This window comes from Cyanistes caeruleus, chromosome 2 (assembly GCF_971803275.1).
Source record: "Cyanistes caeruleus chromosome 2, bCyaCae1.hap1.1, whole genome shotgun sequence".
Classification (NCBI taxonomy): domain Eukaryota; kingdom Metazoa; phylum Chordata; class Aves; order Passeriformes; family Paridae; genus Cyanistes; species Cyanistes caeruleus.
In genome coordinates this window covers 25,107,751-25,119,832 of record NC_141702.1, presented here as the reverse complement: position 1 = coordinate 25,119,832, position 12,082 = coordinate 25,107,751, and the positions used below count along the sequence as shown (strand labels likewise).

At 45.4% G+C, this 12,082-nt stretch overlaps 1 protein-coding gene across 18 annotated transcripts in view; it reads left to right on the top strand.

Annotated features, from left to right (window-relative positions):
• Nucleotides 1–12,082, top strand: part of DST (dystonin) — a 283,922-nt gene that overhangs the window by 30,365 nt on the left and 241,475 nt on the right. For 8 of the 18 annotated variants that reach the window (XM_086876137.1, XM_086876130.1, XM_086876116.1 and 5 more), the window contains exon 4: nucleotides 3,841–4,048. In XM_086876137.1, the coding sequence (XP_086732263.1) occupies nucleotides 3,841–4,048 (208 nt within the window). Of the gene's footprint in view, nucleotides 1–3,840; nucleotides 4,049–5,250; nucleotides 5,537–12,082 lie in introns of those variants that run through there. The other 10 variants (XM_086876142.1, XM_086876141.1, XM_086876140.1 and 7 more) reach the window with 3 other exon arrangements.

The following is a 12,082-nucleotide window of genomic DNA, read 5'->3' as shown; positions in this document are numbered from 1 at the left end:
CCCGAGTGTCCCCGCAATCCCGGCCCTGGCAGCCGCTCCGCTGCTCGGCCCCCGTGGCTCCCCGAGTGTCCCTCAGTCCCGGCCCTGGCAGCCGCTCCGCTGCTCGGCCCCCGTGGCTCCCCGAGTGTCCCCGCACAGCCCTGGCAGGCGCTCCGCTGCTCGGCCCCCGTGGCTCCCCGAGTGTCCCCGCACAGCCGCGCTGCCGCTGAGCCGCTCCCGCGGAGCAGCCACACGGGCTGCGCACAGACCGCCAGGCTGCTGAGCAGCGGCAGCAGCAGCGCAGAATCGGAGACGGAGAGCAAGCAGCTGTAGCAACTGGGCTGTGACCTTACAGGCCTTCAAGCTAAGAGCGGCCAAGCCCTGATCCTTGCTAAGTCCCTAAGAGCAGGCTCATGTAGACCCCCAAAAAGCACTGTGTATTATTAATTGTTGTTTTTCACATGCACACAGCCGTGTACTTTATACAGAAATAACAGAAGTGCCTTACACATTTTGATTTTAACAGAATATAATAATTTTATTTTTTTTTTTCACGTGTTGTCCTAATGGGCCAGGAACCTTTTTCATAGTGGTACAGATGTTCTGCATGTTTTCCTATTTTTCAAACTGCTCAATATGTTGCTCTGACAATGGAATACTTATTGGGACTTACAAGTCTATCAGGGAAAATGTGTATACTAGAAACATAGTGTCCAGTGAGATGAGTGATACATGAACACTGCTTGTGCAAAAGAGGAACAATTACAGAATTCTTATCCAAGCTGTTAATTTACTCAAGCAAAGTTGTTCAGTTCCTTATAAACATTTTTGGAATAGCAAGGTAAAAATACTTAGGTATTTCAATATCTCTGTGTACACATTACTCAGAAGTATCTCCATGCTGAATAAGAAAGTAGACTCTAATTAAGGTGGAAGTTGACATTTCTTAATGTTTTCCAGATTTTGTTGTTATGAAAAATTCCTTTCTGAACTTCTTACATTACTCTGAAAATGAAACAACATGGCCCTTGAAGAGTTAAAAGCTAAAGTGGGTTTTGATTATTCATTTGGTTACTGCATGCATTAATTAAGGTAGGATAACCTAAAAGCCAATAGCTAGTTGTAATACACACAGATGCCAAAGACTACTTTACCATTGGCTATTCAGTTTGATTCCCATAAAATATGAGTGGAGCCTTCTCACACAGCTTATTTTCCAGTATTGTAGCAGAGCTGACTAAAAGGCTGACTCCTTTTCCCTAAAATTGACATTTCAGTGCATAATGAACGACCACTCAACAGTGTTTTTGGCTTCTACAGGTAGGAGATGAAAAATAATAATGGGCTATGAAGGCCTCTTTGAAAAAAGAAAATCCTAATGGATAAAATTAACAACTTACTTTCAAATATAAATCTGAGAGTTGAGAGATCTTTCCTCAAAACTTCAACAGCAATTGCTATTTTACTTTATTCTTGCATATTTAAAGCTGCTACATAAATACTAACAAACTATTGCTCCAGCACCTCACAACACTGTGTTTGGGCTCTTTCCAACTTTCATATTATAAACTAGAAATGCAGAAGGTGGAAAAGATGGACGTCAGAATCTGTCTCAGTGGGTCTGTGTGATCCAGAGATACTGGGGGCTGCTGATCAGCCAAAGGAAGGTTCAGGCCTCAAGCAGGCTGTTCAGAGCTGGGATTAAAGGCAACACTTTCTCTTCTATGGCAAAATCTGGAGCTAAGGACAGGCTCAAAGGAACCTAATCCCTGACTAAGCACATGAGGGGCCCTGGTAGCCCAGCTGGTACAACAAAGTGCCCTGCAGCAAGCCAAACACTTCCAGCTTCTATCAGGAGTGTGGAATGTGACCATCCTGCTTTATGAGATCCAGTTTTAAGCCTATTATAGACTGACAGCAAAATAGTCTTTGCACTAAAACAAATTATGAAGGCAATCCGAGCTGGTATCAGACATCTCATGTTTCTGTTTTTCTGCACTTACCTTTTGCTCTCTACCTCACAAGACAGTGAACAATAATTCAGTTAATTGGTTTTATGTATTCATTCCCTCCCTCTCAACTTGCATGTTTCAAACTTCACCATGGAGTACTGTACAAGGCGAAAAGAGAATTGGGATAGAAGTAAAGAGGGTCAGAAGGGAAAAACACTAATAAGTGATCTCCTCTTATTACAGCAGATTATTTAACTGTATATTAGTTTTAGTTTTATGCAGAGCAAAGACTGCATCATGCTATTGCTCTGGATTATGCAGATTCTGAGTTTTAAATGGATAAAATACCCACCATGACAACTGACAGAAAAAAAAATAATCAGCAGCAGTACATTTTATCAGACTCAATCACTGTACAAATTTCCTCTTTAAGTAAAGGTACCCTTTAAGCCCCTTTATAGAAAAAAAGAAAATTAAGGGGTACAGTACAAGCCTCAAATACTATCTGGTTTAGTATCAAATCTGGAATCTAGAATGGCTGAATGGACATGTTTCTGTGTAACAAAATATGCTGGCTTTAAACTTACAGAAAGTAGATTTAGATTAGGTATAAGGAAGTAATCCTTCACGATGAAGTTCCAGTGAGGCACTGGAACAGGTTGCCCAGAGAAGCTCTGGAAGTGTTCAAGGCCAGGTTGGATGGGGCTTTTTGCAACCTGGTCTAGTGGAAGATGTCCCTGCCCTCAGCAAGGGGGTTGGAACTAGGTTGTCTTTAAAGGTCCCTTCCAGCTCAAACAGTTCTGTGAGTCTGTGATTCTGCTACACATGTAAAAGTTGACAACAGCACACACCTAAAAATCAACATAATCGGAGAAGCATCAGGTTGCACTTTTGAAAGGCTGTTACAGCAGCTCCCACATGAAATGACAAATCAAACCCATCATTTTCTTGTCTTGTGCCTTGGAGATACCACAAGTCCCTTCAATCACAAAATACAGAGTAAAAGGAATAGTATCTTGCTGTCCAATATGTCCTGATAACATGTGTTTAATGACGTACCTTAAATTTCAACATGGTGCTGAACTGTTCACACATCTCCATTTCCCTCTTTACCATAACCAGGGAAGACAGACATGGCAGCAGCCCTCTCCCTGCAGTACATCAGTGTTTATTTACGTTTCTGGAAGAGCTCTTTTTTGAGTAGCAGGGAAGCCAAAAGTGGCGACAGTCCATACACCGACTTCAGTCGTTTGTTTGCCGAAGCCGCCTGGCAAAGTGTGACCGAAGGCTGCCCATTGTGCCCTGCTGCCCAAAGGGGCTGCTCTGAGAAATCGTGTTCCTTGCTTCCCTCCTCGCCCCCGTCGCGTTCGGCAGCCGCGCCGGGCTGGCCCCGGGGTCGCGGGGCAGGCAATAAAGAGCGCTCCTTGGCTCCCGGCGGGCCCGGCTCTGTCCCAGGGCTGCATTTACCAGCAGCTCGGTGATGGCAAATCTTCCCCTTGTCCTGGCGGGGGAGCCAAACGCCATCGATCTGTAGCCGGGAAGGTTGGTGGTTTTTTTTTTTTTTCCTTCGGCTGTTGTTGCTGCTGGGTTTATTGTTGGGGAAGTGGGAGGCTCATTTGCGAGCTGGTTGCCCAGCCGCAGGCCACGGCTCTACCCCGACATCCCTCCAAATGCACTCCCGCTAAAGACCAGCTATTTTTTGGAGGATCGCCCTCGGCACTCCGCACACGCGCCCCTTTCCCCTCTAAATTCACGGCAATGGTGAGCGGCGGCCCTCTCCCGTATCCTCCTTTTCCCGTGAGATGCTTTCCACGCCACGCGGGGCGGCTGTTCGCCGGCGCCACCTGAGGCTCGTCCCGAGCTGCTCCCCACGCACCCTGTCTGTCTGTCTGTCTGTCTCCCCGTGCAGAGCTCCGGCAACGCGTCCTACCGATGCTCCATGTCGTCCTCCGCCGATTTCTCCGACGAGGAGGACTTCAGCCAGAGATCGGGGACGGTGTCGCCGGCGCCGGGGGACACGCTGCCCTGGAACCTGCCCAAACACGAGCGGTCCAAGCGGAAGATCCAGGGCGGCTCGGTGCTGGACCCCGCCGAGCGGGCCGTACTGCGCATCGCCGGTAAGGCGCGCTCGGGGGAGGCCGGGCAGGGGGCGGCCGGGGGCCAGAGGGACCCCCTTCCCTTCTCTTTCAGAGCGCGGCCCCGCCGGGCAGTGACTAAGCTCTTTGGCCGCCTTTTCGGCTGGGTGAACCGATGCGTGTGGAAGGCGAGCCGAAACACGCGCAGGTGCGCCCATTAAACTTTCATTCGAGAAGGCATCAGCGGCTGGGGGGCTGCAGCCGCGGCGGGGGGCGGTTCAGCGGGGCCGGCGCTTTTTTCGGCCCAAAAGGCCGAGGCAGCCCCGGGTGGAAGCGGCGCGGGACCGGCCGCAGCGCGGGGAGAGGCCGCGGCGGCCGATGATGCTCCGCCGGGGGCGGGGGACAAGACGCCGGTCTTTGTCCGCTCGGGGCCGGAGCTGCGCTCGGGGGGGTCGGGGACCGAAAGGGAGCCGCTTCAGTGTGCCTCCAGAGGCTCTGGTCGCGGCCCGGCAACAACCGATGTCGAAAATAGGGCGGAGGTCCGCATCACCCTGGCGAAAGCCGGAAAACGCCTGAAAATGAATCGCAGAAAGATGCGGCGGTCCTCAGTGCTCCCCGGGGACACCGCTGTTGTTCTCCCCAACCACCCCGGTTACATATGCTCCTCCTTGGGTCCCTCCCGGGACACCATTTCCCAGGGTCCCCCATCCTGGCGGCGCTGTGAGCGGGGGCAGCGCTGCGGTGCCGGGCTCCCACCAGCCGCAGGATGCGGCCGCGAGTGGGGGGGTTGCGGAGCCGGCCCGGCCGCCCCCCGCGGGCCGGGGTCCGGCGGGCCGGGGTCCGGCGGGCCGGGGGCAGGGCAGCAGGGACCGCAGCGGAGCGAGCCCGGCGGCGGGGTCAGGCCGGGGGCGGCGGGGGGGACGCAGATGCGGTGGTGACACCTGCGGCGGTGCCGCGCCCGCCCCGCCCCTCCGCCGGGACTGCGGGGCTCCCTTCCCCGCTGCTTGCCGGCTCGGGGTCCCTCCCCGCTCGGTCCCTGCCCGCCAGCGCGGTGTCCCCGCCGGCCCCGTCAGTGCCGCAGGCGTCGCGTCCCCGCCCCGGCAGCCGCCACCCTCCTCCCGGCGGGGGAGGCGGGGGCGGGCCGGAGGCGGCGGCGGAGCTCGCCGGCCCCGCGGGCGGTGCCTCGGCCATGGGGCTGCAGCCGGGCTCTGCGGCGGGGAGGCGGCGGCCACCGGGCCGGTGCCGCCCCCTCCGCGCTCCGAGGGGCGGCTACCGAAAGCCGAGCGGCGGCGGGGGCGTTTCCTCGGCCGGGCTGGCGGCGCCTCCCCCCGCCCGCCCCCCGCAGGCTGCTCTCGGGGCTTTTCTCGGGCCGCCCCCGAGGCTGCCGGCCGCCCGGAGCCGCACAGGCGGGCAGGGCAGGGCTGGGCTAGCTCCCGGCCATGGCCGGCTACCTCTCCCCCGGCGCCTATTTCTACGCCGAGGAGCAGGAGTACCTGCAAGCCTACGAGGATGTCCTAGAGAGATACAAAGGTAGGGCAGCGCTCCCCGCGCCGCGCCCGCCCGGCCGCTCGCCCCGCCGGGTGTGGCGACTGCGGAGCCGGGAGGCGCTGGTGGCCAGGTGGGGCAGATCGGTGGCCCCGCGTCCCTGCGAGGGTCGGTGTGGGGGGAAAGGACGTGGGCGGCTTGTGCGATAGCTATAAATACCGTGTCACCTCAGCAGTGTGTGACAGGCGCTCTCGTGTGTTTAAAAGTCGCTTTTTCGAGTGCAGTGCGGACACAGGGATCTGTGTCTCGATGTGCATTCGTATTTAAAGCTTCGGTTTGTTTTTACCTATTTATTTATTTGGGGTTTTTTTTCGGTTTTTTTTTGGGGGGGGCTATGGGAAAGTATAAGCTTAGTTCGTGAATTTTTTAATCGAACACAGAAAAATAAGGAAAAATGCATTTATCATGGTGGAGATGCACACAGCTAAATTAATCTTTCTAGAAATGTACATTGCATTGATTTCTTAAGCATGTCGGGATGGAAGGGATGGTTTAGATGATTCATTGCTGTTTTTCAGTACATTTGCTAGCACTAAATCTGAAGAAGCTTATCAAAAGTGTTAGAGCTCTGATTTTAATCCAAGTGCGAAAGGGATGGAGTTAACTGTTCACACTGAACCTTTATCCCTGAAATAGTTTTTACAGCATGTCACAGCATATGCTGACATTTGCAGGGCTGAGTGCTTTTGTGATGTTAGGAAATAAGATTTCTGAAGTTTTTCAGCTGTATGTCTTCAGTCAGTCCTGAAGATTTTTGTTAAATATTTTCCACTGATGGGGATGGGAGTGGCATAGTTTAAGACAGCTTGATTTGAGGATACTGATAATTGATTTTATTAATTCTGTGTTGTTAGTAGCAGTATTTTGAAAAATAAACCCTCAACAGATGGTTATTCTGATTATGAGAACTTGTTGGGTCTCAGTGTACTTTATACTGGTGTCACTTGCAATTTCATGTGTCATTAGCAGTATTGACTAATGACTCCTTTGTGTCTGTTGCCCATTGTGTCAATGCAGCAATGGAGCATGTGCACCATTTCTGTATTGAAATGTATTAGTGCATTTTAGTAGAGAAATAATTACCATTTCATGATTGCCATCATCTTCAAAAGCACATCTTTATTCCATTCTCTCCCTCAATTTATATGCAGCTGATCTGATTTTTTGCAAAATTTTTGAGCTAGTAGACTGTTTACTTTGTAAATAAACACTGAGAAAGCTTGTCCTTCTGCTTTGGATCACCTTTTATTTCCTGCTAGAATTAGGTTTAATAAGGTTCCTTCTCATACCAATTACTTGCTTAAAAACCTGGGAAAGAGATTAGGCCCAATTTCCCCTATTTCAATGGGAGTTTTATCAGGAAAGGGACTGAGAGGTTTGGTTTTTGTACGTTGGGGAACAATAGGATTTTAATTAAATAAACTCTGAAAACTAATTTACATCTCTGTAAGAAATAAAGCACTTTCTGAAAGTATTTGAGTATATCTCATTGTGGGGGCAACACAGAGTCCATTCATATGCTATTTTCAGTGATTCCCAAATCCTGAAATTATTTGGAAGGATATAATGTCTGTTGTCTTAGTTTTTAGTGCCGTAATTTGTATATTGGTATGCTGTGTTTTACTGCTCAAGGTAGACATTATTCAGCCATTTGGAGCAAAGGTAAAGGCTTGGACTTGTTTTAATTAAGATATATTGGAAACCTGGAAAACACATTACTTTCTAAAATATGTTTTCAAGCCAGTCATGATTTCTCATTTGAGTCCCAGTAGTATGACTTCACTACAGTGATTGTTGTTCTGATGACTTGCTATGGGAGCTGATCTAATCAGAAAAGAATTGCTACAATATAGGCTTTGAAGAGGGAGTGCCTTTTCTCTGAATTTCTCCGTTTTGTAAACACCTCCTTTAGTAAATTTCTTGCTCAAAGGTGAACTACATTGGCTTTATAAGACAAGCTTCAATCTATAATTTTCATGCTGATTGTTCTTTTTTTTTTTTTTTTTCTTTTTACTGTCTGCAGAATGCTTCATACTCATCTAGGCCATTATCAGGGTGCCAAATTATCTATGTCCCAGCTGTTGAGTACTGTAACTAGCAGAGTCAGCTGTACAAAATTCATTGCCTGTCTTGGAAGGCTTGGGATCGTATGATGCCGCATCATTAAGACGTTCAGGCAGTTTCATTTAGGAAGATAAAATCTGACCTTTTTAAACATAGGAAAGTGAAATTTACTCTTCCTCTGTTTCTGTTGCCAAAGTAGGCTGTGGATCTTGAAGATCATGCAAGACCAAGTGCCTCGTTGTTTTACAAGTTTATCCTTTACAAAGCCAGATATTTGTGTGTCTCCAAATTCTGTCTGCTGATCATGTCTCTGGCTGTGGCAGTAAATAATTAGGCAACTGTTTGCTAAATCTGACATACCACAGAAGTGCTGTTTGCTATGGGAGAAGAGAGTGCTGTTTTCTAATCCCTGGTCAGCTCAGTAGCTGGCTGTCAAATTTTTATTTTTTTCTTGATTAGTAATTATTTGGCAGTATTTCTAAAGCATTTTGATGGAAAAAAAAGTCATATTATCTCAGATGTTATAGAAATCAGGTTGAATTCAGCTACTTATTCAGGGGAAAAAACCTGCTTCTTTGTTTGTAGTACCTCTAAAAATTCAAAGGCAAAGCCTTTATTATGAACATGGCAATAAAACATGTAGTATAGTTTATCTGAAGTATTTGACATATTTCACATCTTGTTTGTGGCTGAATAGTAACATGAGACATCGTACAAATATTTGTTAATATAACTTAAGATTCAACTTTTGCTCAAAAACTGTATGTAAGTTACCTGGGAGGTTGTAAAGGACTTCAAAATTATTCTTGGTACTCTGTAAGTTACCTCACGGTTGCCTGGGAACAAAATGTAATAAAATTGTTAGCTGTAGCCCTTTTGATAAATAAGAAAATGTCCAATAGTATTTAGTATACTTTTGATTTTTAAAACATTAAATGCCACCTCTGTCATATGGCATAGGAATCCATTGTTCCATGCTGTTATTATTTGAGCATTAAATATCTGAAGATTATGATTTTAAACTGTAAATGCAGTATGCTTATTATATTTCCTCTGCTATAAATCTGAAGTAATAAACTGAGAATCAAGTTTCTATATATAAATATATTATCCCTCTGAAATGATCAGTCTTTAATGTATTTTTCCATTCAGGTAGTAAATTTTATTTGAATAACAGTTGCCACAACCCTTTTCTGAAACATTTTGAACAACTATGTAACTAGGTTGTATCCATTTTGACATCATTTTTGATAGGGGTACATCTGTTAATGACAGCGTGATTGCAGTATCTGGAAAAGAGCTAATTCATGGAGTTAAGTGTTGAATAATTCGTAGTTATTCAACAACATTCTTTAACAGTGTAAACCCTTAAAGTTTGAAATATATAGGATTATCCTGGGCTGTGCAGAGCTTTTAATGCTATAGATTTATACATCTACATCTATAGGAAACAGATCTATTAGAAAATTCAGCTTGACATGACTGCTCATGAAAAATTCAGTCTTGCAGTTCAGGGACTGCACTAAATTGTTGCTAGAGCTAGGAAAGGTGTCACATGAATATTTTGTTTGGAATGGGTGCCTGATTAGTGCTTCTTTGGGTACTTTGGACTTGCTGCATAGCTCTTGTGTCTGTAGGAAAGAGGGGTAAATCTGGGGCTGGGGACAGCAAAACTCAGATCAGATTGTTAAACTTTGGTGCATTCTGTTCCACTGTTGGCATTGCCAATGTGTAATACTACACATTCAGCTGAAGCCCAGCAAACAGCTCTGGTTCTGTATTCTGAGAACAAAGACACTGGAGATGGACCAGAGCTAGCAGGTCATCTGATGCATTTTGTTGCCTGTGTAGACAATGTAATTTGTTCTAATGATTGATTGAGGGTAGTGTCAAGTAAAGCTGTTCTGACACTGGGTACAGGTTTTGAATTAAGGAAGAAACAATAGATGCCTTTTGTCCAGCTCCTTTGAGCTGACTTCAAGAAGGGAGCATTTGCACAGAATGGTTTTTATACATCTGAAAATGAATTCCTGGTGCATTTGAGGAATTTGGAGACTCCTAAATCTGTTAGGTGTCAGATTTAGTCCAGGGATATTCTTCTGAGATGTCTTCATAGGGCAAAGACAGTAGGGGCCATGATAGATGCTTCTGGCTCTGGAATATGTGAATTTCCTCATTTCCTCATTTATGCTTTGAAGTTGGGGACCTGAATTTTTAGTCAGCAGAAATCTTGCTATTATGGGATCTCAGCTGTGAACTAATTGGATGCTTCAGGGTTCTGATTTTGAATGCAGAAGGAAATCCTGAAGTGAGTAATTGATTAGGTAGTTTCAACTATGGGTGGTTTTCTTTGACCTCTTTTCAGGTGCTGGTAGTATCTAGCCTTGGGCCTGATATTATTTTTTTTAATTTTTTTTTTTTTTCAAATAGGAAAGTTGTTTTGGCTGACTAGTTTGGACATGTGGATTATCCAGCTGCATGTCACCTAATCCTTTGCCACCATGCCAGTGTTCAGTGAGGCAACCTTGTTGTTTCCCATATTCCCAGCACATTTCCTACAGCAGGTTGTCCTCCTGGGAAGGAAGAATTGTAGCCAACAGAAAATGTCTTCAATTAGGGATGGAAACAATATAGCTTCTGAGCTGTCTGAAGTTGGACTAAATTAATGGGCAGCTTGGACCACCTAAAATGTAAAACTTATTTCATTTTAAAATGTAAAATCTGTTTCAACATTCCTCCTTATTTAAAGCGGAAGTTCCGACTTTTAAAGGGCTTGGAGACGGGATATTTCCTTGTGTACATTCACCTTAAAGATGAACCAAATCTTGCTGATTTGATTTGTATGAGGTGTTTGTATGAGCTAAAGTGAAGAGCTCTTGGAGTAAAAGAACAGGAACCTGAATGTTGGGCAATTCAGTGAGGTTTGTTTGTGTAAAGGCCTTGAGATTTGGGCAGCATTTTCTGAAGCTGAGTTTGATGGAATACATAAATTGTGGCTGCTTTGCCATGATTTTAATAGGTACCCGTTTGGTTGACTAAGGCAGACAGAATTTGGCCAACATCTTGTATTAGAGCTCACAGGAATATTCCATATAATGCTTTTTTTTACAATGAAAACCAAGAGGTGGTGAAGTATAAGGGAGGAAAAAAAGAAAATAAATTTCAGTCACTATTGAATTAAAAGGTTTCTTTTCTTTCAACCTATATTTTTGATTGATGTGTTAGTAATTGCTTTCTGTGATCAAGTTGTCTAATTTCTAGTGGTATTTTACTTGAAAACCAGATTATGTTTTATTATTTTTCCTCTATGCTATATAAAACATGCCTGATTTGAGGAATTTATTCCACCATTTCAACATGTACTTGGAATTAACCGCTTTGTAAAATAAAAATGGGCTTATTCACATGCTTGAATTTAAGTGCAAGAATTTTATAAGTTCAGGCTTAAAATAATAACATTTTGTAAATGTCAGATATGAATGAAGCTTATTGCTGCATGCCTGAAATGTTTCCTGTAAAACATCATTAAAGCCATTTAATTTAACAAAGCCTTGTTTTTCTGAAGTGGGTGAAAATATTCATGTACTGAATACTTCCAGTCAGCCCAGCTTTCAAACAGGTGAAACAATGCTTACAAAGACACTTCAGTCTGCTGGTCAAATCCTGAAGGGCATGTTAATAGCCAGACCTTACAAGTTGATCTGTGTAGGCAGGCTCGGTGCTTTTGTGGGGAAAGACAGGCTTTGGAAACCCACCCATGCAAGACTCTTCCCAAAATTGGGGCCCAAGTAATAGCTGGTCCTTTGATAAGACATATTCCTCCTAAAACCAGGCCTCCTGTAGGGTATTAGCTGTAGCTGCATTAAAAGCAAGTCAGCATGGTTCCAGATCTAGTTTTATTTTTCCCGGTAAGTACATAATTTTGCTGTGGAGTGTTAATCTATTAATTCCTTGGATTTTGTACAAGATGACAATAGCTGCCAATAAATCTGTGAAAGGGTGAAGATTCTAGGCAAACGTACTGAGGATTAAATTCTGCGCCTCGCAATTGCACAATTAGTGTAACTATTTCTGTAAGACAAGGAGGATTAGGTTTCTGATGGGCTTTCCAGTGGCATAGGCCAAAATCTGCTCTTGATTATAGCCACATGGCCCTTTTGAACTTGGTTTGCTTTTAAACATATCTTCATTGTTCAGTTTCATAGCTAACATGTGAAATTACAGTATTTAATGATGTGTTCTGCAATGCATATACATAGAGATCAGCAGTTAAGTGGGGCTCATAACCTAATTGTGTTGGAAAACAAAATGAGTTTGGCCTGAGGTTCAGGTATCCAGCTATCTGACAGCTATGACACTTGGCACCACGTGAATCTAAAATTAGTAGAGCTCTTCTGTACTGGGATTAGAGAAGTGTGTGTATGTTTTAGTTCACAAAATGGGTAAAAGTCTGACTCTGTATACAGC